Genomic DNA, 26,520 nt, shown 5'->3' on the forward strand with positions numbered 1-26,520 from the left:
ATTCCCTAAGTGGTATGGAAAGCATGGGATACTGGAGAAAAATGTTAGATTAAATGGGAATCTGCTGTTTAGCTACCGTTAAAGTCAAGAGGATTGCTTTCAGATGCATATTTAACCTCTCACACTTGAATTGCACAACACTTTCTTAATGGTGAAATCAAATCTCCTCAAACCACAGTTAAAACCTGTATTTGAATATCGCACCGTCACGTCTCGTATCACAAGGTTTGTTTCGTTGTGAGGGGAAAAAATGCCAGACGAGCGTTGATGTATTTCAGCAGAAGTAGTTTCGTCTTTTTACTTGTAAATTAAATCATTACAGTGGGGGAGGGAAAAAGAGTAGACTGTTTGGCACCCACTGGTTTTTGTATGGAAACAATGCGTTTGTTGTTTGGCGATTTGATATTGTGTAACGTATAATTAGGTTTGAAGCCTGTGGGGGGAGATTAGTTCACACAGCACGAATGAAATCCTGGCCAATAAAAGCTGATGTTGTCTGAAATATCTCTTGGCTCTCTCTTAGTGAACTGTAGGATTCGGGGGGGGGGGGGGGATTGCAGAATTGCACCCCAAACATGTGAAAGTGTCAAACACCTTGTTGTTGCTTTAAGTTAAGTTATAGTGTAGATGAAAGGTTTAGGGGTGTGTTATAAGAGGTGCACTGGCTTACTGAAGTAGCTCATTTGTATTTTCTCTCTTTTTTTCGTGTTCATGTTTTCCTTTCAATATCTTCTCGACTTTCATCCATGCAGGTAAGTCGTTCTCCCTTCTTTAAACCGTTGTTCCAGTTCACCTGTAAATCCTCTGAATCTTCCCACAACAGTCCACTGAAACCTGCTGCATGCGGGATTCAGTTTACATTAGAAGTTCTGTCAAAAACATCATCCTCATACTGCGCTTTGTCTGATACAGTGTGCTAGTTTGTGGGGAATTTATGCAAAAGGAAACACTGAAAGTTGGGCCACTTTCGGAACAACACCTGGAGCAGCAAGTTATGGCTGCACACTTATTAAAAAGTAATGCGCTTCATCTTGCAGGCTTGTAAAATAAATAAAATCCGTATAACAATCTATTTTAGAAGAAATAAAGTTTCCCACTTGGCTCCCTCAAGTAGATTTGCACAGTTCTCAGAAAAATGTATGGGGTTTTTAAATAGATCAGTGACGCGAACAGACAGTGTGACTCACATTGAGCTATAATATATTAACTTGGATCCTTTGTCAGAAACCCAGATTTTTATAAATCCAAGCTTGTGACTAGTGCCGCTCCCAGAACAGTGGGATAAATATGTAGAGTGAAAATACTCTACATATGTACATATAAATGTACATATACATAAGAATAAAAGCTAGTAGCAGTATGCTAAGCTTTGTTTCGTTTATTTCTTTTTTTTAACTTGATGCTTTTTGCCGCACAGGGTCAAATATTACTTGAAAGCTTCGGCTGACGTCACAAAGATCCAATAAAGGTGATCTTGGACGTCGGTGGCCATGACACAGTGGCCTTATTTTAGAGCAGGGGTAGGCAACTTCAGGCCTGGAGTGCCGGTGCCCTGCAGGTTTTAGATATCACCCTGCGTCAACACACCTGAATCAAATGATTATGTCATTACCAGGCCTCTGGAAAACCTCAACACATGTTAAGGAGGTCATTTAGTCATTTAAATCAGCTGCGTTGGCTCAAGGACGCATCTAAAACCTGCGTTGCCTACCCCTGTTTTAGAGGGTGGACAAAAGTTTGGATGTACTTTTTTTCCCTGTTGCTTTCAGTTGTTTGTAGTTATGTTTTACTTTCACTCACTTGTTCGGTTTATTTACCAAAATTAAAGGAAACCAACTCAGCATATGGCCAGTCATAACACTAAACCTGCCTGTGGGAAGGAGGCGCTTACTCAGTGTGTTTAAGTGCAACCGCAAGGAGTTGGGAGTCAGGTGGGCTAAACTATTACCTAAACCCTGTACATTGTAGCATCAAAACCAAGGGATGTATTGTGTGTTTATTATCGACACAGTAAGTAAACTGGGTGACTTGAGAAGAATTGGAAATAAAATGTCGTAGAGCAGAGATAACCTTTAAAAGACACAGAACCTGATTCTGTAATGCGCTCAGGGTGAAGAAGGTGAAACTAATCAAAGTCACACTCTTAATTAAATCCGGATTTTGTTGGGCAGACATAGAAACTAATAGATAGACAAAGAAGAGCCCTTTCTCCTCCCACCTGAGTGGAGTCTGACTGGCCTAATCCCAGCCCAGGTCTGCTCAGGAGTCTCCGGGGTGCAGGGGGATCTGCCGAAGCTCTCAATCTTATTGATTTGTGTCATTCCGTCCCAGCTGCGACTTTGATGTGACAGTTTCATTTGAGCTCTGCTTATGGAGCCTTTAATTAGATTTCAGTGCTGGGGCTCCTCTCCTGAGGATGGAGGTGGTGAAAGGCAAAGAGATTTGATGATGGGTTTGGGGAGGTGTATGTGTGTGAGAAAGAGAGATGAGGAAACTTCGGGTTCTTTTAAGGTAAGAGTTAACTTCTGCGTTGGTGTGTATGCAGGTTAGAACTCATAAATTTGCACAGAGTTAACTTGTGGGGGTGTGTGTTTCCTCCTGAGAGTGAGTGTGGGTGTAAGAGATAGACTCGAGGAAAACCTTGACGTCTGCGCTACCTCGGCCTGGATTAAAGCCTAAACTCGCAGGGCTAATACCACTGCACCTCAAATCCACTGGCTCTTACCTCTGACTTAGCAGAAGCACTTCAAATCTCAAGTGGACTATCTGTGGTAATGGGAAAGCTGCCGCAGCCTGAAATATTCTCTATGCAAACTTTAGGTGTCCCATTGTCAACAGTGGTCATAAAAGCAGTTAGACTGACCCAGAAAGGCCTCCCAAGTGAAATAAAGGTTGAAGCAGTCACTGAGTTGGAGGCTTCTGGCCCTTTTTATGAGCTTTAAGTTGAATTCAGACCAAAGCATGCACGTTTTATAACACACCTAGTATTCATAATACGATGCGATATACAATACTATAATACAATTCAGCTGATAATTTATAATTGAAGTTGCTTCTACCTTTACTGACTGGCTCAATAGGTAAAGTGTTTTAAAAACAAGCACAAAACATGTAACTTATATTTAACTGTTAGTATTTAAGCAATCAAATAAGACGATTAACTGACAAATAAAAACTGTCATGAAACTAGGGCTGTTCGATATAAAGATATATATCAGATATAGATATATATCATTTCATCTTACGCTATCATTTGTTTCGCGGTGTCGCAAAATAAACTGTTTACGGGAATATTTTTTTCATCGTTTTGATCCTCGCTGCAGTGGTTATATTAATTTCTCAAAGTTCTCTCTTCCTCTTATATTTAAAATAACCACACTATGGACGGACAAGCGGCTGTTTTACGTGCTGTCGTTAGCAACAACGACGGTAAACCCAGCGTGTGGCTCCACCGTCCGCTCGTTTATTTTCCACAAACCTTTCACAATAAAGCTGAAGATCCTGTTGAGGTTTTTCAAAATAAACTGAAATGATGACAAAATACATTATTCTCAAACATCAAATTTCAGAATATGCATCAAACAAATTACCTCAAATAAAAACATGAGTTTTTACAGTCACCACGTGGATGCAGGCGCAGAGAATACCAGCATGGCCGGTGAAGATGAGAGGTTCACAGAATGTACAGAAAATGTAAAATTTAAGTTATATGTATCGTTGTCTGGACGATAAATGTCTTATGTCGGGATATGAGATTTTGGTCATATCGCACAGCCCTACATGAAATATATTCATTTTATATAGTATTACTTCAGTTGGTCCAGAACAGAATCTGCAGGACTTTTCTTCATTTTGCTCGCAGCCTGCACTGTGCTGTGGACTGAGCACTTACCCACTCACAGTTGTACCTTTCTTTTAGCTTAAACAGCTTCTAAGAAATGCAGTTTTCAGGAAGAAGTAGATGGGAAATATCAAGAGTGCACAAAATCCTTCGAACCCGCCGGAGCCAGTTGCGTATGCATCAAGGCTAATCTAGTGTGATCACCACCTTGGAGACACTTAGTTATGTTAGTCCTGTTCTTCTGTAATGGCACTAATCACTGTAATTTGAGCAAATTGACAAAGCGAAGATGATTCATATAAGGTCACGGTATTATTTATGTATTAATGACCAGCGAATTCCCTTACAAACGCACACAAAAATGAGGTTGTGTGTGTGTTGGGGGTTGCTAAGGGGCTGTGGGGGTCTCGGGTCTCAGATGAGTGTTAATCCCAGCAGAGTTTATCCTCTCCTATTTCAGTTGTAATATTTCCTAATCCAAATAAGGAGCTTGCGTAATGAAACCATATGAGATGTAATTACTATCAAATGGAGTCAGGTTTTCTGAAAGCATCAGCACAACTATAATTTCTCATTAAACGACCGTCACTCCCGAGGTGCTCCCTTGGCCCTCAATTACAGCAAGGCTTACGAGACCTCCGCCTGGCTGGAGAACGGCTGCATATGTGGGTCAGTCTTACATCTTGAGGTTTCAAATCCTTGGACAGACATATGTGCGCATAAAGTCGCAGATGCCGTCTAATGACAGGCACGCAGTTTGAAAGTATCCCTAAATCCTCCATAACACAAAGTGTTTCTGCAGATTTTTCAAGGGCACTAACATGTTTAGTATTAGCACTTTCATTCCCACCGGGGCTGCTCTTATACAGATCTGGACTTTATTTATGATGGGTTACTGCCCACACAGCTCAGGGGTAATAGTTGTTCTGCAAATATTCTTTTAATGATGTCTTCAGAGATTATATTGGTGTAGTTCTTGGAATTCTACCATGTAGTACTTGCAGGCTTTATGAACAACAGTATGTGTAAGTGTAGCAGAGTGCAACAAATATATTTCTCCATGGACTTGGAGAACAGGTTTGGGGTAAAGTAGCCTGTGTAGGAGCAGGTTAGAAGAAAAGGTGCTCATCCAGTCCAGTGTCTCATTACGAAAGGGTCCAGGGTCGTCCTCCAAGTTAACACACTCATTTAAAAAATAGCGAGTTGGGTTGTGTCTGTACAGTGTAGCGAGGAATGCTCAGAGCTCTACATTGGAGAGACCAAACAGCCACTTCATAAACGCACGGCACAGCATAGAAGAGCCACCTCCATGGGACAAGACTCGGCAGTCCATCTGCATCTAAAGTACAAAGGTCACTTTTTTGAGGACGCCAATGTTCACATTTTGGACAGAGAAGACAGGTGGTTTGAAAGAAGAGTGAAAGAAGCCATCTATGTCCACTGTGAGCGACCATCTTTGAACAGAGGCGATGGTTTATGAAACCAACTGTCTGCCATCTATAATCCAGTTTTGAGATCCCTTCCCAGACTTCTTAACGCCCACTCACATCCTGGGCCTTTTGAACTCAGGAAATCAAATGGGGTGGGGCTAGGTTTCACAGCGGGTTCACCTGAAACCTTGGCTGATTGTGACCTACACCCATTTTCACACCTTGGCTCGTGTGATTAGGTAGAGGATCGTTAAGGGGTTCATGACCCCCTTGAGGGACACTCCCCTAGGATTTAAATCTGGGACTCTCCACCTAGAACTGAAGATGCTTCTCAGATGAGAGGTGAAACGTCTTCAAGAACTTAAAGTCCAGACGCTTTTCTTTCTAAGCTCTTTAGATTGAGTTGGGTTGCTCCAATTTAATCTACCAGTCTTTTATTAGGAAGGCAACATCAGGCTCAACTTTGAGATTGCTTTCTTAGCTTTGTAAAATACAATGTAACAAATAAATATGCCCAGGAATATCATTATACTGTACAATATGTGCAAGTACAGTAGTGCAACACAGCAGCACAGTCTTGTAGTCTTTTAGCGACTGAGTGCAAACACAGGCAAACATGAAGAACATCAGTTTAATTTACAGGCACTGCTGTCATTAATATAAATGGTTCTTTGAGCTAATGCAGAGCTCCTTTTGTTCATTTATTTATCATAATGTTTGAAGTTGTAGAGCCTTTTGATTAAATCTCATGAAGCAAAAGAAAATATTACAATGCTTTTTCACAGCACTGTAAATGAAAACTGAACCAAGATAACCCTTACCCTCTGTGTTTTCGTTATTGATGTAATTTGTTTGCACTGGATTCATTTCGGCTCAGTGGGAGTCATTAGGCTGATGCATACTGATGGTCATGCTAGTTTCTTTCCCCCCTATTCTCACTAGTGCACCTTCTCACATGGGTGAATGTAATTTTTACCATATTTGCAGTAAAAACTCCCCCCAAAAATCTTACACCAACCAGAAAGAGAGAAAGCAGACAACTAGGGAAGAATTGTCGTTGAAGCTTTTCAGTATTAGACTGCGGTTTTCTGTTAAGCAGAAAATTATTGCAAACATAACATTAAAAAGAGTTCGGACCTCTCCTTTGTGTTTGAGATTTTGGAGCATTTTTACTGCAGATATCTGGAAAAATGTGTGGCCTGCTAGGTGCAGCATGCACAAGAAGTTTACTCTGGTTTTTCAGTGATACTCTGGTATTGCATTTATTGCAGGTGCGTGTGTGTGTGCTTAGGGACCGTGCACGGATTCACATTGATAAACAAGCTAGCTCCAGTGTTGGCTGATGATGTGGCATTTCAACCTCTCATCCAAATATGGACAGCCCCCAAAAACAATATTTACAAGACTCTAATGCGTGTTCATCAGAAATAGTTGTAGCCCCATTAGTGTGTTAGCTTTATGTGTGAACAAGTAATTTCCTTTGCTGCTGCCATGCGATGTGTTTGGACTTCTCTTTAGGCTTTTAAAACTTGAAAGGTCTCTTATAAAGTATATGCTTAATACAGGCAATAGAGTCTGTCTTTTTTTTTCTTTTTTCCAAGTGTGTGTGTGTGTGTCTCTGAATGGCAGAAAGGATGTTGAAATCTCCCATCAACCCCCCCTCTTTTTCCTCCCCCTGCCTCCCATCACTTCCCACCTTCTTTACCTCAGCTGATTTATTGCTAAAAAAAAGAGTGGGTTCCCTTTCGCTGATGGCTGTTTCATTGTGCAACAGAAAATGCCCCACCACTCGAGCCAGCGTGAGGCTTGCCAGCTGTGTTGCTGCAATCTCTTTCTCTCTCACACACTCACACACACGCTGATTTCGCTCATGCTACACTAACACTTCTCCCAGCACCACTTGTCCAGGCCAAGGGAGTGACAGAATAATTCCCGGCAAAGAGAGAAAGGAAGCTGTCCAGTTCGCTGTGTTCTGAGCATCTCAGCCAGGCTCTGTGAAGAAACAGCTTAGTTTAAAGCACCGTCGGCTCCATCGTGAGAGCTTGTGCTATTTCCGACGAGTCTTTCTCATGGACGATTGGTCTCGCCTCTTTCCTCCTTTCACCCACTTCCTCTTCATTCTTCTGCTAACCCCATCATCTCCTTGCTCCTTGTCCTTTTCTTATCTATTCCTTCCTTTTTCTTCCTTTTCTCCCCTCTCTAGCTTCTTCCATCCAAACGTATTCTTTTTTTCTTTCCTCACACTTCTCTTTCTTTGTGTTTTGCATCTACATTTTTACATCTTATGCAGCCATTTTTTTTTTTTTTACCCCCTTTTTAAAAAAACAAAAAAAAAAAACAAAAAACCTTTGTTGTACCTGAGTCACCTAGGGCTGTGCAATATGACCAAAATCTCATATCCCGATATAAGACCTCTATCGTCCCGATAACGATATAAATCACAAAAATGTAACATTTTCTGTGAATCTCAGGCAGCTCGACTTGCGTGAAGTGTTTCCAGCTGTGCGTCATGTAGCTGGAGTCGAGTGTTTTAACCGATGCATGAAGCAATACATTTTTAGACATAAGTTGTAGCAGCCGAGGTTTTCTTTGTGAGTATTTGTTACACGGAACAGCCTGTTCTAACGTTTGAGTCTAAGGTTTATTTTTTAGCACCTGGCGGCTCTTTTTTTACTTCTCATCCTTAAATAATCTGCTCTTTCAGTGATTCAGTTTATTTTGAAAAGTCTCAACAGGATCTTGAGCTTTATTGTGAAATGTTTATGTGGTACATAAACACGCGGACACGCAATGGTGTTACTGTCGTTGTTGCTAACGACAACGCATAAAAACAGGCGCTAGTCCGTCTGTAGTGTGGTTATATTAAATATAAGAGAAAGAGAGAACTTTAAGAAATTAATATAGCCACTACAGTGACCATCAAAACGGTGAAAAAATATTGCCGTAAACAGTTTATTTTGCGACACCACGATACAAACGATAGTGTAAAATGAAATGATAGATGTTTTTATATCGTCATCCGATATATATCGTTATATTGAACAGCCCTAGAGTCACCTGTTTACTTCTCTTTTTTTCAGGACACATCCAGTAAGTGTGCTGTCTGTTTCTCATATTACGTAATGGGAGTAAAATGAATAACACGTTTGTTATCGTGAAATAGGCACATGGAGGAAAAGTAAGACCTTTGTTCTACACTTTACACATTTTTTTTTTTTTTTGTCAGCTAAAGGGGAAAAGCCGTTGTTTAAGTTGAAGAAATGTGTTTTCTCATGAAAATGGAAGCCATCACAGCAAAACATAAACAAGGAATGTCTATTAATGTCTTTCAAATTTGAATTTAGACCTTTTTATGTAATCTCAAAGTAGTTGTAAGTAAGTGTAAGTAACTGGTTGGCTGTAAGTGATTGGTGTTTTGATTTCTGTAGCCATAGTTCATGAGTTTTTAACCGGAGGTCCATCTGACAACCACTGTTCATGATGCCAAAAATGTGTATTCCCTGACCAGTTGGTTGCTCAAGGTTGCTTGGAGTCGTCGTGAAATTACTGCTAAAGCATCATCCAGGTGCTGCTAGAGACCTGTTGGTGATCCCTGCAACCACTGGTGTGTAAATATGTGCTATAAGTGTGGGAAAAGTGTCTACTCTACAACTGATTAACAAGTGGATGCTAGACGTTTGCTTACTAGGTGATAACAACAGCAAGCAAGTGGGATACTGTACAGTACCAAACACCTCCTTGCGGTTGCAAGTTGCTGTAGGGTGAGTGGGAGACGCCAACTTGTCTGTAAATATTTGCAAATTACTCACTAAGCAGTAATGAAACTGTGAAAAGTGCAACACAGGAAATGGACACCATTTGGTTTCAAAGTAAAATACACTCTTCTTAAAGCAAAGTTTTCACACAAGTGAGCGCCTTTCATGAAGATTTTTGGCGACTGTTGCAACCATCTAGCAACCAAAGCAATTGCAAGGACTGTGGCACTGAAACCTAAGATGACCTGTTAGCTTTATGAGTTTATGGTGAGAGCCACAGGTTCCTCCCAAGAGCTCTTATTTTCATGTAGATTGTCTTACTTAAAACACACCTATAAACGTAAACGTCCACACACAGACCTAGACTCAGTATCGCCTGCTACGTGTTCCCTACTAAGTACTGATTACCTCTATGGAAAACGGGTAATTAAAGCTAAATGGCTAAATATAGCCCTAAGTGTGATTAACAGTGATAGCATGTGATGTATGGTGCTCATTAGTTTGCTAGCTTACACCCCCCTCAACCCAGAACCCAGAACCAGCTTATCTACGCACGCACGCACGCGCGCACACACACACACACACACACACACGCACACACAATTGTGTGGCCGTTCAATTAAAGGAGTCCCCGTTTGCTTTTCAGCCTCATCTTTATCTCCTTATCTCTCTGTTTGATGGCAGGAGTGGTGATCAATACAGGACGTAAAGTGTGTCGGTGCCATCTCCGTCAGATCAGGTTTCACAAGGATATGTTAGGCTGGGGTGTGCTCGGTTCAGGCTTGGTTTTCTACTTGTTATTTAGTCTAACGTGAGTTCCAAAAATTTATGTTGAGCTTAAAAATGGAGTGACCTTTCCTTTAGGCTCACAAAGGTAAGAGCTAAAACGATCAGTCGTGGTTACTTTACAAATATACAACTGGTTCACCAGATACAGTGCACAATATATCAGTGAGCATTGCTGAGCAGACTAACCGATTTTCCTTGTGCTATTTTGTATATTTTCTTTTAGCCAGCAGCACTGGCTTGTCTGGGTTGTTTACTCTGGTAACTGAAATGATAGAGACGGATCACCACACAGTTCGGCCCTGAAGCTGCTGTGTGAAAAACTGTCCATAGCTCACAAGGTTTATTCTGCAGAAACGGCCTCCGAGCTCGGTACAACTGTGTGGGGATTTCATATCAGAAAACATGATTTCAAGATCCAAAACCTTTTAGTCCTGGACAGCTGATTTTAAAAAAAGTAGGCCAGTTTGGGTAAGAATGTTAGTGGGGACTGAATGTTTAGATATCTAACAACTGAATTTATGTATATATTTGTTACAAAATGATTTTAAGTTTGAAGAAGTGGTCAGGGCTAGTTTGTACTTCCAGTAATATTGAAATAGAAGGAACTCCTCCTGCAGTCTGTAGTTTACAGTGAACACCAGAATCTGCCTGCTGTTAGTGTATATACACCAAACTTGTCAGAGTGGTGGTGCAGCCTTACTCTGGGGTCCTCTCACAGTTCTAAGACATGAATGTTAAGGAGTTGGTGATTCTAAATTGGCTAAGTGTGAATACAACGTATATAAAGCAGTCAATGACATGAGTGATAAGTTGATGATGATGGAGATTATTTTGTTTTTAGAGCGGGCAGCCTCAATGAGAAACGAAGCTGTGCTCATGCCGATAGATGTATTTTGCTCTACCCACCAAACCAGAGGATATTTAACTCTTACAGAGGTTTCAGTAATGGGTTCAGCGTGCAGTATCAGGTTTTTGGCCATAGGAAATGGTCTGTGTGTTTCTATTCACTTGGATTTTTTTTTTCTTTCTTTTTTTGTGCTGTATCAACATCTATCAGCTTTCAGCAGCTTAAATTAAACACACTTCTCACCCAGCTGAAAGACTGTCCGCACTCTGTGTTGTTGTTTTTTTTAAAGCTCAGATATCCAGAATAGTCAGTTTAGTTGTCGCAGGTAAGTGAATGAGCAGATGGGGCTCAGTTGAGAACAAGGCTTCTCTAATTTGACAAGAGAAGATGAGCCTGAAATAAAACTCCACGGTGGGAGTCGATAGAAAAAATCTTTTATTTCATATAACCAGATTTAAATGATTGTAAAAGAATAATACATCAAATAATTGAGTCATAAATAACTAGTTTGTAGGTATTCATTAAGTAATTACTGAAATGAATTTGGAGGGGCAATACGTTTTCACCAAAGTGATTTAAATACAGCAATAAAGAACACTGACTGGTACGGCAGCAGCATCACTGCAGCCACACTGTTTCTCCTCTGAGGTTTGACTAATGGATGGACTGTCCTCTCCAGCAGCCTGGCTAAAATGTCTAAGCCATATTAGTGGAGAGAATGGGAGGTTTAAACCTGAGCCTTTGGAGAAGCCTTATGTGGGTCACCTGCTTCTATACCTGCTTGGCTTCTATAAACAACAGCATTTCAGTCAGGTTGAGGTCTGGACATGACTGGGTCATTGCAACACCTTGATTCTTTCCTTTTTCACCATCACTGTGCTTGATGGTTGGTATTAGGTGTTTGTGCTGATATGTTCTTTGGTGTTTTGCCAAACATGACACTGTGCATGATGTCCATGCACCTTGACTTTGGTCTTGTCTGTCCAAAGAATACTGTTCCATAACGCCATAACCTTTCCAAACAAGCCATGAACTTTAATATTTTACGTGCTAACCGAGGCCTGCAGAGTCTGAGTTGTAGCTCTTGAGTTTTTTTCCAGTTTATCTGAGTATCTCACAGTCTGCCAATGGGGTGAATTTGCCAATCCAGGGATAATTAGCAACTGTCTTAAGTGTTTTTCACATGTGGATAATGGACTCCAAATTGTTTGGAAATGGCCTTATGATCCTTCCCTGATTGATGGGCAGCAACAATTGTTTCATTGTTGTTAATGTCTTTCCTCCTTGCCATTAAACCTCAATGCTTCAGATCAGATCAGAAGACAAATGTCTTCCAAAACCTGTCTTCAAGTTTATATTTAAGAAAAGAAATCAAAGATAAAAGTATATGGCTATGCAAAGTAAATATTTTGCAAGTACTGTTTCCGTACATGTGGCCAAAGTTCAGTAGAACTTGAGTTGAGTAAAAAGCGGTGTACTAGGGGAGTATCTTTCAGGGAATACGAGTCACAGCTCAGCCCTGCTCTCATTTTGGAGAATGAATTACCTTCAGTGCCTCGCTCCCTCACTCCCTCCTGGCTCTGCCTGATTGCCGTTTTCATTTGTCCGTTTGGCCTCGACTCAGGCTGCACACTGCTTTCCCCCCACATGTTTTCTATTGTCTGGATTAAAGTGAAATGGATAGTAGGTCATCAGTGTGACTGGGATTGTTTCACACTGGTCTGAGCTGTCCCCAGTTCTATTACACAGTAATCCTAAATGTGTGCTTTCTCACAAATGAATGTGTTTTTGTGTCAGATTGAGTTTTGAATGAGAAACTGAATGAACGAAACGGCACGAAGGTGTTTTTTGGAGTGGATGTTTGAAAGGTTTGGGAAGGTTGGCTCGCACCTGGTCAGTGTCGGGTCTCCTTCCCCTGTGTTTAATACATCTCCTTCTCCTTTGTGTGTTTTTTGTGAAACTCATTGAGGTCAAGGTTACTGCGTGCTCTGTCTGAGCTCACCCAGTCTCTGTGGGAGTTTGGGGTTGCATTGCTCGTCTGGCAACCTCAGCTAATCTTAGTCACATCAGTCACACATCCAAACCACTGCCCCTTTGGCTTGTGCTGCTCAGATTAACACTTTTCCACAAAGACTAATTGTTGCAACACTCTTTTCTGAGTACAAAAATGAGTCAAATTAAATTAAAAAGCAAGAGAAAGTTTTAAACAATCAGACATCTTGAACTTTACGCTATTTTACGCAGACTTAAGTAATTAAGGATTGCACACTGTCGAGAAAACAAAGTAAAAGTATGTAGGGAAAAGTGGCGTTTGTGGGCAGTAAACGTGTTTCGTATTTGTTTCGTTCATAGTGCACGCTTCGAATCTGCTTTACAAAACTTCCTCTAGTCTCAGGGAGCTCTTCTCCAGTGATTTCCCACAAAGTCTTAAATTTGTGTTTCTGAACCTTGTAGATGTGAGTGGATTAGAGTGATATCTGGTGACTGTGAAGGAGTGTTTCAGAATAACTAAACACTTTTATATCCAGCACTTCTTGCATTAACTGCATTGTGAAGTTAATGCAAGAATCTAGTAGTGGCTCTGAATACACATTTAATGCTCCAAGGACAGCGATGTGTTGAAAGGGAAGCTTTAGAAAAGCAAGTGTACTCTGATGTCAGTTATGACGTTTTTAATAGAAATATATATTTTTGGAGGATAGATTTATTACACACAAAGTGAGATAGGACTCATTGTGATACATGAGACTTTCCACTGTGTTTTAATTGGAGGATGTCGTCCCTGCGTTGATGCACTATTCCTCAGCGGTCCTTGTTGAAAGAGCTACAGAAGCTACGTTAGGAGTCTCAGGAGGTTGTAGTTGAGGAAGGCCATCATTTGTGTCGTGTGTGGGAGCTTTGAACAAACCGGAATTGGTTAGGTTTAGACACTATGAGCAGCTTGGTGTTTATATGTGATGCCAAGAGGTTCGTTTACGTGCACCCGTACGTGACAAGTTAGAAGTGACAGGCTCCTCTGTATATTGCCCTAAACTGATTAGTCAGGCACAGATGCTAGATACTAATCAAATTTCAGTTTTGCCAATGATTTTTGCTTCTAGCTATTACAAAAACAACATTTTTGTGAGCTTTCTGCCAACAGTATGTATTTGGGGAAAGTAATCTAACATTTTTTATTCTGTGAACCCATAATGATAATAAAGGATTCTTATTCTTATTCTTAACAAGGTCACCTGATTTACTTTTAGCAGCTTGGAACAGCTAACTCTTTGTCGCTCCGTGACTACTGTACAGTTCCCCTGGCACATCCCATCTGCATCCACAGACATCCTGTGGCGAAGGCAGACCGAACGGCATTTGCCTTTCCGAGACCATCAAATACATCTCATAATCGGGGCCTAACTCCCTACCAGATTCCCCACCATCGTCATCCCCATTTTCACTCAGTTCTCCCTATTTTCAGTATTTAATGTCCTGGGAAATAAGACTGTCTTTACTGTTCCAGTTGGTTCTAAAGGTCTCGGATTCATACCAGAGGCTGTGTTTTAAGCCACATGCTTTTCCTTTTTTTAATAAAAGCTGAGGAAAATACCATATATCCTACCAGATATGTGATAATGTACCTTTTTATATGACCTCGCCGTACAGCTTTCCACCACCAGCTACATTAAAAACTTTCACGAACCTCTCAGTTTACAAGTCAAACGTCTTCTTTCCCTACTTTTGATAAATTGCTCTCGCCGCCTTCATGTATATGTTACTGATGTAGCAGAAACCATGTAACCATAACTCTTGTCACAGCGTTTTCACCTTTTTTAGGGTTCTAAAGAAAGACATAATGTACAGTCGGTTTCCTGCTTTTACCTAATGAACCTGTCAAGAGTCGTGTTCCTCCTGTTTCCCAAACCTCAGATTTCATGAGTGAAAGAAATGGATGTAATGACAAAATAAGTATGTGCTTCATTTTTAAATATTTAAAGTAAATATCTATTTTCAAATAAGAAATGATCTAAAGTTCATCTTTTAAAAACTTGGAGTTTTATCATACTGTCATCTGAGGTTTTAAGTTGCAACCATTCTTTAAAACTGATGGTGTGTCTCGTCTTTTCCCGCATCGCTAGATATCTCATTTTGAAACTAAACTCCTCTCATAAATACTGTGGTATACTGACCCAGGAGTAACATTGGTCACTGCCTGTCTGCACCGTGTGGGTTTTGGCTCTGGCTAGCTGATGGTGAGGGCTTTGATGGCTGTTGCTTTTGGGAAAAGGCCTGTTGCAACCTCGCACTTTCAACATAAAGTGTGTAACCAAGAAAATTTGTTCCAGGCTGCTGTTTCTTGACCTGAGAGGAGAGTCGGGACGACATGCTTTGGATTACACAGCTGTGTAGGTGAAAGTTTAGCGGTTACTTCCTTCATTTTGCTGACGTTGTCCTTTTTGCCCTCTTACTTCCTGGTCTGAAACTGGTATAGTGCAAGCCAAAGAACTGAAAGGTTTTGATTCCCAGAATCAGGGTAATCTTTGATGGCGAAGAATAACTAAAAAGAAACGTTTGAGCTCTTTGATTTTGGCTTGAAATAGCCTTCTACCAATATTTATATCTGAAAAATTTCAATTCCTTTCATACGTTATTACATTTTTAGTCTTTAGCTTCATTCTGGACTGTCAGTGCACCAAACCAGCAGAACATAAACGCAAACTGGGACCTGTGAAAGTAGATAACAATCTAAGATACCAGTGTCTGCTTGTAATTTGACGAGCAGTGCCCATGCATTAGAGAGTTAACACATAAAGAGAGAATTTGTTAAAATGAAAATCACTAATAATAAAAATAATCAGTTTTATCACCATTTTTAATCCTGTCTTTCATTTATAATTTCAGTGACACATTTGGTATCGTGTCAGGATCCAACGTCTCGTCATTTGCAGTGTGTATGACAAGCATAATTTCCCCTCTGCTCAAATAATCAGTCGAGCTCACTTTCGTTTTATGCGTCTGCGTTTATTGATATATACAGTTTAGATTAAATAAATCTTATGAAAGAACAGAGGATATGCAATGTGGAGCTTGACATGAGGGAAAATGCGGTCTGTTGATGTAATATAATTCTGTGTGAAACTGTAATGACTTGATGTTATTTTATGTGACGGGGGAATAAATCAAACGCTCGATAGATGGAGGCTCAACTTGGAAAGATTTATGTTTTGGAGTTGATAGCCAGAACTAAGGCAAGTGTAACTTTTGGACGGTCGCACCGCAAAAGCCTGGGGAATTTCGATGAAATAAAAATGGGCAATTGCTGATGTGGCACAAGCGGTGACTGTGTCTTGCTAAATTCAATCCTCTCCCCAACACACATCCGTGAGGATTAATTCCCCTTTGAGAAACCTCTGGTTTCCTCTCTCTGGCCCCGCTGCCAGCATATTGTTCTAGCCAGAGTTATGATGATGATTTACGAGCTGAAAGTGACTGCTGAAAAGTGGGCTGACTCACACTTTCCACTGTAATTTGCTCTTCAGTAATTGTTAGTTTTTGAGTATATAAAGGAATCTAAGTGCAAGAAAGGGGATACAAGTTGATAAAAGTATCGAAGGACAGCGTTTGGCAAATCTGCTTAACACATATTATCTCATTGTTATTGTGATTTTACAGTGTGTAAATAAAGTTGGATTAAACTGATTCACCTGAATTAGTTCATAACTGCTCTAGTATTCCATGCTGTGATTTCTACAGTTGCACACAAGTTTCCCTGAGAATTTACTGTTGCTGTGTTAGCCACAGTACTGCTATATTTTTGCTATGTGACATCAATCTGTGCTTTAAAAAGGGATTTACAGAATGAAGAGAGAGTTGCATCTTTTTCCAACATTTCAGAGGCTTTACTTAAATTATGTTAGGGAGGCAGTACAGCCCGTCAGCAAATTATGTTTTTATTGGACTTGTTTTAGAGAACCAGCCGGTTCTCAGTCGGAAAAGGGTGGAGTGCCCACTCCGGGTCGGGGATGAGTTCCTGCCACAAGTGGAGGAGTTCAAGTATCTCGGGGTCTTGTTCGCGAGTGATGGGAGAAGGGAGCCGGAGATCGACAGACGGATTGGGGCTGCAGCTGCAGTAATGCGGACGCTGCACCGGTCCGTCGTGGTGAAGAGGGAGCTGAGTGTAAAAGCGAAGCTCTCAATTTACCGGTCGATCTACGTCCCTACCCTCACCTATGGCCACGAGCTGTGGGTAGTGACCGAAAGAACGAGATCGCGGATACAAGCGGCGGAAATGAGCTTCCTCCGAAGGGTGGCTGGCCTCTCCCTTAGAGATAGGGTGAGAAGTTCGGCCATCCGGGAGGGGCTCAGAGTAGAGCAGCTGCTGCTCCACATCGAAAGGAGCCAGCTGAGGTGGTTCGGGCATCTGACAAGGATGCCCCCCGGGTGCCTCCTGGGTGAGGTGTTCCAGGCATGTCCCACCGGGAGGAGGCCCCGGGGCAGACCCAGGACACGCTGGAGAGATTATATCTCTCGGCTGGCCTGGGAACGCCTTGGTATTCCCCCGGACAAGCTGGAGGAGGTGGCTGGGGAGAGGGAGGTCTGGGCCTCTTTGCTTAGGCTGCTGCCCCCGCGACCCGGCCCCGGACAAAGCGGATGAGGATGGATGGATGGATGGATGTTTTAGAGAAAATTGTTCCAAAATACCTCTTTGCTAACTCTTAACTGTCATCTGCTTGGGTTTTTTGGTTTTTGATTGATTGATTTGTTTATTTATTGTTTGTTCATATGAAGACCAGAATCAGCCATTTTTTCCACCTGGCATACCCCATTGTTGCTAACATGATCCAGCTTATGACAAGTGTGACCGCCATGTGTAATATTCCTGACTTGCTAGGTGCTATTTTCTGGTTGTCGTAGCTCTAGCAGTCTGTGTACAAACTTAGTCTATATCTAGGTCTGCTCTTTGTGTGTGTGTGTGTGTGTGTGTGTGTGTGTGTGTGTGTGTGTGTGTGTGTGTGTGTGTGTGTGTGTGTGTGTGTGTGTTGTAGGGCTGCCACAAACGATTATTTTGATAGTCGACTAGTCACCGATCATTTTTGCGATTAGTCGACTAATCAGATCATCATCCATTGGACGTAAAACGTACAGCTTATTGCACCAGCAGCATCTGCTCTTATATAACTATCATTAGCTTACAGCTTTAAGTGTTTAAAGTATGTGCTAACTAAAGATAAAGACAAGATGATAGTTTATTAAATTTTAATGAAATCTGCAGGTTGTTTCAGTGAAGTTTAATAAACTCCTTCCTATCTAAAATATAACAGGACACCGGAGTATATTCTCGAGCATCTCACACTTCTGATGATCAGCTGTCTGCTTGATGTTTATTCAGCTGTGTAAAAACTATAACTTTAATCTCAGACAAACTGATTTACTCAGGAACAAATAAAATACTAAAAAAAAGCCGAACAATAACATTGTTAAGTTATCTAAGTGACTTATATATCATGTTTAACCTGAGTAGCGAAAGACGGCGGTGGGTTTGAAAACGATTTGCCGGGAGTCCGGTGTTCTCACGGGCTCTAGTGAGCCTTGCCCCCGGCTCGCTATCGAGCTAGTGGGTAACAGACGTCTCCGAAAACGTCGGAGCGCTTTTGAAAATATGTGGTGTCTTGATAAACTGAGCAGATATTTGAGGTTTACACAGTTTAACATATTTTCTCGCCTGAAAATATGTTAAACGTTTATTTTGTGACCCAGAAAGAATAATAAGAGTAATATTAAAACTAACTAGCTGCCGCCATTGTTGGAAACTGAGCAGGGCTGCGCTATGAATTCTGGGACACAGTCTTCTTCTTCGGGGTTTAACGGCAGCTGGCATCCTTGTAGATGCAGTGCTGCCATCTTCTGTTTCAGTCCGTTATTACACTCTGAAATCCTGCTATTATTCCTGCGTCTTTTGTGATCTTACAAAGTTTCAAAGGATGCGTCGACTATTAAATCAGTCATCGACGATTTTGATAGTCGACGTAATTGTGACTAGTCGACTAATCGTGGCAGCCCTAGTGTGTTGCAGTGTTTACTGTTAGCTCCATCTCTGATTTATTCTGCTCAGCTCAGTGGGCAAGAATATCAGCAGTGCATAGAAACCTCAGGTCAACTCGAGTTTTGCAGGTGTAATTGCAGAGCTATGCAGAAATGTAGCACATAATAAAGCCGGATGGATTGCAAATCATTTTCATTTGGATTTTATAATTACCATAAAAGTTCTTTCCTTTAATCTGAAGTCCTTTAGTTTCATATTTCTTTTGTTATTATTAGATTCTTAATAACACAAATGGCAAGTTACATAAAGGAAAAGTTGCAAATGTAGTTGTGTTTTCGATAAGTACTCTTACTTTGAAAGACAAGTGAAAAATACACATAGTGCCTTGCAAACAGCAGGTTACATATTTATTTTTGTTGTCTTCAACATATTGACACAGTTCCACAGACCAATCAACACCTAATTCTCACTCTACATCCTCTGTTTTTCTCAGAACCTTGCTAATTGGATGTCACCCTTGTGTTGTTGTGTGTGTGTGCGTGCGTGTGTGTGTGTGTGTGTGCCTGTGAGCGTGCGCTCCTATGCGTTTAAGCAGCTCTCCTGTGGCAGGGTCAGGGCTGTGCTTGTCAACAAACCTCAGCAATTAGCTTTGACTCGGGGCTGTTTCTTAGCTCGCAGACAACAATTCAAAACCTCCGACAGAAATAACACGTAACCTCGAGGGAGCATCTGTCAGTCACAACGCTGCCCTGTACTGCTGAAGCTACGGCATATTCACTTATTTAAAACCCATGTTTGGTCAGTTTCCAAGGGAAGTCTGGCAACAGCTGATGTTCCCTTTGACCTTATTCAGCGTGTAAAGTAATAGCAGCCAAAAGCCAAATCCACCGAGACACTGAAAGTCAACTCGGATTATAAGTAATGTATTTTTAATTTTTGTTTAAACATTTTTACTTTACTGTGCATTTTAGCGTTACGTATGACACTCGAGCGGAACATTAAGCTTGAAGTCTTGTGCTGCATTCAAATGATGGACATGTTAGTAGGAAATATGACATTCCAAACCACCAATCTTCTGCTCATATTGTTACGACTTAAATAATTCCACCCTTCCAAAGTTTGGCGCATGCCGCTTGCTGCAATCTGATACAAGCTTTTCATGGGAATGCAAATTAAGGCTTGAATGCATATTTTGGGGTTTAAAAAAATACTCTTGGGGACTTTTCTTGAACAGCATTTATTCCTGACAGTTCCTTCTGAAAGCTTGAGGCGCGTTTGCTAGTTAAGTGTTTTTTTTTAGCAGCTACACTCTTGCAACGTTTGTGTCTTATTGGTGTACCCCGCAGCAAGCGTTTGTTTTTGTACTGAAAAATGTTTATTACTATCTACTCATCTGCATATGGATGTATTCACTGTAAGCAAATGGTCCCGTACATGCGCAATTTGTATGCCGTGTAGAAAACAATGCAATGCAAATACTTCCAGTGACTGTTTCTGGGTTTCAATAATTTAAATTATGCGAAAAACTTTGAGGTCCCTGCAGGCTTTTTCAGGCGTCAAAGACTGGGAGCTTAATGCCATAGAATAATAATAATGCAGAAAAGCGTCAGGGATAATGGGCGAATGTGATTAACGATCTGTCCAAAATGGCTTTAGCGGCAGATATTTGTATGTCTCAACAGGTTTTATGATTGCTGCTGTTTTTTGTCAGATATCCCAGCGCTGTACGGCTTTTATTTTTGCAATGCTAATTGCTGCAGATTATTTCTACTTTGAGCGATATCAGGTAAGCTCAGCCTGAACACATTTTTAGTGCCCGCTGCAGCTGAACCGATTACCATGTAATAACAGCCACATGGGCTGAAAAAGCACATGGGGTTGAGAGCTCTTCTTCTGTGGTGCCCTTGGGGAGTAGCCCAGGGAGGCAGGGAGTTTGCTGACTCAGCCCTTGTGGCCTGAACTGAGCTTTAATGAGGGAGCAGCAGACTACACTCACAGGTTTATATAGATTTGTACACATAAAACACACAATTACAAACACACAGCACACACTCCCTTTTCTCATGAGTCTCACTAAAGCGCACACACGCTCGCACCTGAGCACACACACCTGTTTTACTTGTCAGTCCACTATTTTCACCTCTTCTCCTTTCTTTTCTGTCTTTATTGGCACTTTCATTACTTCTGCAGCGCACACATAGCCTCGCCCTTTGACCTTTGTAATCCTCATTAACGTGCGCTCACATTAGCCTCTGGCTGTAGCGAGCTGTAATTCGAAGTAAATGTGTTTGCGTTTATGTAAAGGGACTAATGGGGAAAAATGAGTGTTGAGGTCTGTAAATGTTTTTAAGTGTGTGTGTGTGTGTGTGTGTTTGTGTGTGTGCCCTGGAGAGTATGTTTCTCTCACCAGGGGAGCCTGTCCAGCAAGCTATAAAACTCCACAGCTCTCAGGCTAAATGTGGCTGAAATGAAGGTTTAATGTGCTGGAAAAATGGTCGTTGGATTTGAATGGTGTGTGTGTGTTTTAATGGATTCTGTGGGTGTCTTTGTGTCTCTAGATGTAATTGTGTGTGTATCAATGCATTTCTTTTTATTTGTCCGTGTGTGTGTGTGTGCGTGTGTGTGTGTGTGTGTGTGTGTGTGATTTAGAGAACTTGGTGTGTTTTAATTTGCACTGTATGCAGCCTGAATGTCTTGAAGTGTTAATATTTTGTGCTTACAGTTTCTTTTCATCTTTAGTGTGATGAAGATGATGTTTGGACTTTGATGTTACTTGTGAGAATCATTGAAGCAATAGACACACAACGACTCCACCATGGAATTGGTTTCATTTATTTTAGTCATACGTTACGTACAAATATACTACTTTTAAAAACAAATATACTACTTTTAAAAACAAATATACTACTTTTAAAAGAACCCTCCAGTCATTTTGTACCATACGTTCATAAACGGCGAGGTGTGACCCTTTAGTTCCCCGTCTATGCCCATAAAAAAGTCAAAAACCGCATGGAATAGAAATTTGGCTGATCTTCTTTGGTCATTTCTCCAGTGGCGCCCCTCGACCTTGGTTTGAGTGGCGGCTGTTTTTTAAATCGCTGCTTGGATGTCCCGGTGTGACCACTTGCACTTGAGCGCTTGCGATGGACTCTTGTCATCGCTGATCAGAATTGGGTCAGTTTGACACTGAACTTCTCTCTTGGTTGCCCGTAGTGAAATTAGACCGTGTTTCTGCACGGTGTAAGATCAGAACTTCCTGAGATTAGTATAAAAGATTTTCTCCTCCGACTGCAGTCGAAGCGAGGCTTCTTATGTAGACACCTTCGCTTGTAGTGATTGTTTTGCTTTCATACTCCTGAGTGTTACCTTACTGATTAGCTCTAGCCCATGATATTAAAAGCAGTATTCATGATGCATATGCAACTAAAATTGTTGATTAAAGAACTGCTTGCTTCGAAGAAGTGAAATGCTTCTCCTTTTGAATTCCCTCCTCTTATAAATGTTAAACTGGCTTCATTTGAAACTCTTCCTCTAAGAGGAAAATCTATTTCTGACGCTAAATAAAATCGATAAACCTGGAAACCCTTATTACTGATCTTCAAAGAGCCCTTGCAAAAACATATCTTTATTTCACACACAGCATGGTATTTTTAAAATATATATATTTTCCTTGAGGTGAAATTAGTATGTTGTCTGTGACTAGCTGCTTTTGGTCAGTTTTTCTTTAAAGTTCAGGCGTTTCCTTTGGTTAGGATCATGTCAATAAACCCAGATAAAGTGAAGTGATGTCTTGAAGATGTTTGAGCGGTTGAGCACGTGTGCTAGTTTTGAATGTGGTTAATATTTTGTGCATTAGGGGCAAACCTTATCACAGTCGTGCTTCTGCATCAGATCTCACCTCGAGGGACGCTCGGATCACATCCCTCAAATTGGCACGTGTTGGATGGATTTTTCATTTTCTCCTCAGCTAACTGAAGCCAGCTGAGCACATACGCCGGCCTAGTGGGAGTCGCAGAGAGATGGCATCTAATAAAGGGACTCTGCAGACGCTGGAATTAATCAGATCTGTGAGGTCTTTGAACATAAAGACGTGGAGTGAAAGACGAAGCTTTTTGAGTGGAGGGAGAATATGATTGGACATAATGAGTGTGTCTCTGTCATAGAATAAAATGGGGGGGTCTAAATCACCTCAATTTTCCTTTGGACTTTATGTGCGGTCCCCGTGCATTTGAGCCGAGAAGGACCACCATGGCTTCTATTTATCTGTGCACATTTTCAGGGAAGCCACTTCTACATTTATAGAACACCAGCTATGATTTGGACTTCCTGATTACACCCAGTAGGACTGATTTTTGAGCCAGTGTGGTTCAGTTGGTGTTAATGCCTACCTTCAAAAATCACACAGTGTGCTGTGTTTTAATTATTCTTATTTGCCTCTTCCTGGATTAAATGGATTAAAATCAGATTTGCAGATAATGAAGTCTCTCCTTTCCCGTGTAGTTTTAAATATGGGGGGAAATGCATGAATGCTGCTTAATTTCAAGTCTGAGGGAAAATGAGTAGGTATTGCTACAAAAGAGTCGTTCATCATTATCATCTTCTTCTTTTTAGGTGTTTATCATTTTTTGTTTCCTGCCATTGCACCTTCTTTGTAATTGTTCTCTATATCCAGATTACAGCTAAGCATTGTCATTCCATAAAGTTAAAAATATATATATTTTTCCTGTGCCATATTACTTCGATACTGCGGTGTAACATTACGCTACATATTTCTGAAATCTGACCTTTTGTGCTCTCTCCTCTGTTTTTCCTTTTTCCTGCAGTTAATAGCTATATATGATGAACAGGAACCCCATCATGGCGGTGATGGCACCAGTGCCAGCTCCACAGGCACCCAGAGCCCCGACCTGTTTGCTGCAGACCTCAGCGCAGGCAGCGGAGCCTCTGCTTTCCAGCCTTACCAGGCCGCCAGCGAGATCGAGGTCACGCCTTCGGCCCTGCGCACCAGTAAGTCGCGAGACTGGAGAACACGCGTTTCTGGATCAAATACCATTAGGGTTATTAGCACAGGCATGCATTATTTTGACAGATGGATCATTACCCTAAAGATACAATCAGGAACTGCAACATTGGCCGATTAATATTTAATTCAGTTCGTCTTATATTCCTCACGTTATCATCTTCATTGGAGTCAAATGTCATCAACCACAGCAGTATAGAGAAAACACAACAAATCACCTTATCACGTCCCAGCCATACCGTCGCCCTGTTCATAAATTTTGTTAATTGGACAGGAGGTGCCTTTTTTTTTTTTTTTTTTTTTTTTTTCAGACACAGATAGCCGTTTGATCCCCGGCCAAAGTGGCTAATTGGTTCTATTCGCTGCCTCCTAAATCAAATGTGACGCTGAGGCCATTCACCTCTGCAGTTTCGCTGGCCAAGTCACTTCTTCTACTGCAATTACTCTGAGTTTGGATGGGAAAGTGACTCGTGTAGGTGATTTGTCAATTTGGATCAAGCGAGATCTTTTGCACAGAAGCAAGCAAACATGTACACGCAAATATACAGAAAGACAACCGTCACCACCCGTCCATATTTTTATCAGACTACCTAAAGTGAAAGAAGTGTTCCTTCTATTTGTATTAGAATAATTAATAATTATGGTTTTATGGGCGCCAGTTTAGCTCAGTACGTTGAGCGGGCGACCACATGCCATGCAGCTGAGAGCAGCTGGCCCGGGTTAGTGTAGAGTCCTACCTGCAGCCCTTTGCTGCCAGTGTTGCCAACTTAGCGACTTTGTCGCTATATTTAGCGATTTTTCAGACCCCCTTAGCGACTTTTTTTTTTCTAAAAAAGCGACTAGCGACAAATCTGGCGACTTTTTTCTGGTGTTATTGGAGACTTATTTATGACGACTTTTTGACGTGAAAGCGGGTATTGCTTTTACTCTCAACAAGCAGCGGGTGCTGCCGTGGGCACCTCACCCGTTCCAAAGCGCTCACGGGCGGAGGATAGTCCTCCCCCAGCTGCTATCAGGGCAGAAGATGTTCACACCTATGCGTCCGAACTGCAAATGAATCGCGCATGAGCGAAGCCGCTGCTCCCGCACTGACTGTAACGCAGTCAGTTCTTCTTTTACTGTTATGCTGTTTTGTGGATCAGGTTTAAAACTACTTATAAACACACATACACAGTGTAACTCCACCAGAGTGCCTATTTCGGGCCACTTTTGCCGGTCCAAGCCCAGATAAAGGAGCAGGGTTGGAATTGTGACATTACAAAAAACAATAATTGCTAAAATAAATTTAATTTGTAGTTCTAAATAAATTCTAAATGCATTTAGGATGTTTTTTACTCACTTTATGTCTCTTCCCTGATGTTATTTCTCTCTCCAACAACGTAGGTTACAATTATATTAGCATGACCAATTATGCAAATTAGGCAGTGACGTCATTTAGCGACTTCTAGCAACTTTTAGGACAGCCAATAGCGATTTTCCTTACTGAGGAGTTGGCAACACTGTTTGCCGCATGTCTGCCCCTGCTTTCCTGTCCTCTCTTCACCGTCTATTGAATACAGTTGATATAAAAAAATATGGTTTTATTAATATAAAATTGAATAACAAAAATAGAGAAAATCATAAATTCAAAATATTTTTTTGGTCCAAAAGAAATGCGTCTAATTCATACCAAGGTTTTTTTTTTTTTTTTTTTTGTTTTTTTAATGAATAGGATGCAGACAAAAAGATATTAAAGTAAATCTATAGTTACAGACTGTATTAAAACAAATCGAAGGCTCATGTTTGCCTTTCTTTTTCTCTTTGTATTTATTTGTTTGTTGGTGCTGCGTTTTTGTGGTCTCTTTTGGAGGCGGGTAGTTGTCAGCTAATGCTAATGCTAGCTAGCTAGCTCAGTCTTATTTAAACAGAGAATTAGTGTGTTAGCATGTAGTGATCACAGCAGCACTGTAAAGTAGGCTCCTGCACTAAACTAGAAGTTTGATTAAGATTTTTCACTTTTAGCATAGAGCTTGTTTACCTCTAGACTGGATGTGTCGAGCACCTTTATGTGTAGTTATCAGAAAGAGTAAAAGTTAAAAGGAGTTTTTTTTCATTACTGTCTTTTAATTAGCACCAAAGCCCTCTACTGTCTTATTCACTAATGACCTTTGAAATAGCATTGACTGACAGAGACAGCACAATTTTCCTTTTCTCTTGGTCTCAATAACACACACACACACACACACACACACACACACACACACACACACACACACACACACACACACACACACACACAGTGTGACGGAGGTCACTTTAGCCCTAATTGCGTTTCTGGATGAGAATGCTGATTGTGAATTTTCAGTAAGAAATTGACATCTCTGCTACAATCACACCTGCCAGATGCGTCCAATTTAACTTTCTTCATAATAAATTCTAACCCTGCTTAATTGACGACTCAGAATCTCATCAGCTGAATTTTAATGGGTTTTAAGAAAAATGTCTGACATGGAAGAGAAAGAATTTGATTATTTTTTTCATAAGCACCCTAATGAGACTAGCTTTCAATCACTGATTTATGTTGGAGAGAAGAGGAGATGAGAAGCGCTGGACTCTGTGGGGCTTTGCCAGTTTTCTTGTTCGGCCCAGGAGCTTAAAAGAAAAATGATTAAGCTTATTAGACAGAGAGCTCTATCGAAATTCACAAATGGATTGATGTTATTTTCTTGGCTTTGTTAAATGGAAAAACCTCTGCAGATAAGAAAATAATAATTAAGGGACAATACTACTGTTGTGGATGTGTGAGGCTTTCAGATGGCAACTTGAAAAAGAT

The 26,520-nt window shown here is 41.0% G+C and overlaps 1 protein-coding gene across 12 annotated transcripts in view; it reads left to right on the forward strand.

The window, feature by feature from the left end:
* pard3ab (par-3 family cell polarity regulator alpha, b) overlaps positions 1-26,520 on the forward strand; it is a 245,257-nt gene that overhangs the window by 60,877 nt on the left and 157,860 nt on the right. For all 12 annotated transcript variants that reach the window (XR_015125953.1, XM_086270848.1, XM_086270850.1 and 9 more), the window contains exon 3: positions 23,512-23,695. Coding sequence is in view for 11 of the 12 variants with exons in the window: in XM_086270848.1 (XP_086126974.1) it covers positions 23,512-23,695 (184 nt within the window). In the remaining variant the exon portion in view is untranslated. The remainder of the gene's footprint in view (positions 1-23,511; positions 23,696-26,520) is intronic.

The sequence above is a fragment of the Aulonocara sp. 'chitande type north' Nkhata Bay genome, linkage group LG18, assembly GCF_057382095.1.
Source record: "Aulonocara sp. 'chitande type north' Nkhata Bay isolate Kocher_YH1m ecotype deep benthic linkage group LG18, A_spYH_male_GT1.1, whole genome shotgun sequence".
Taxonomy (NCBI): Eukaryota; Metazoa; Chordata; class Actinopteri; order Cichliformes; family Cichlidae; genus Aulonocara; species Aulonocara sp. 'chitande type north' Nkhata Bay.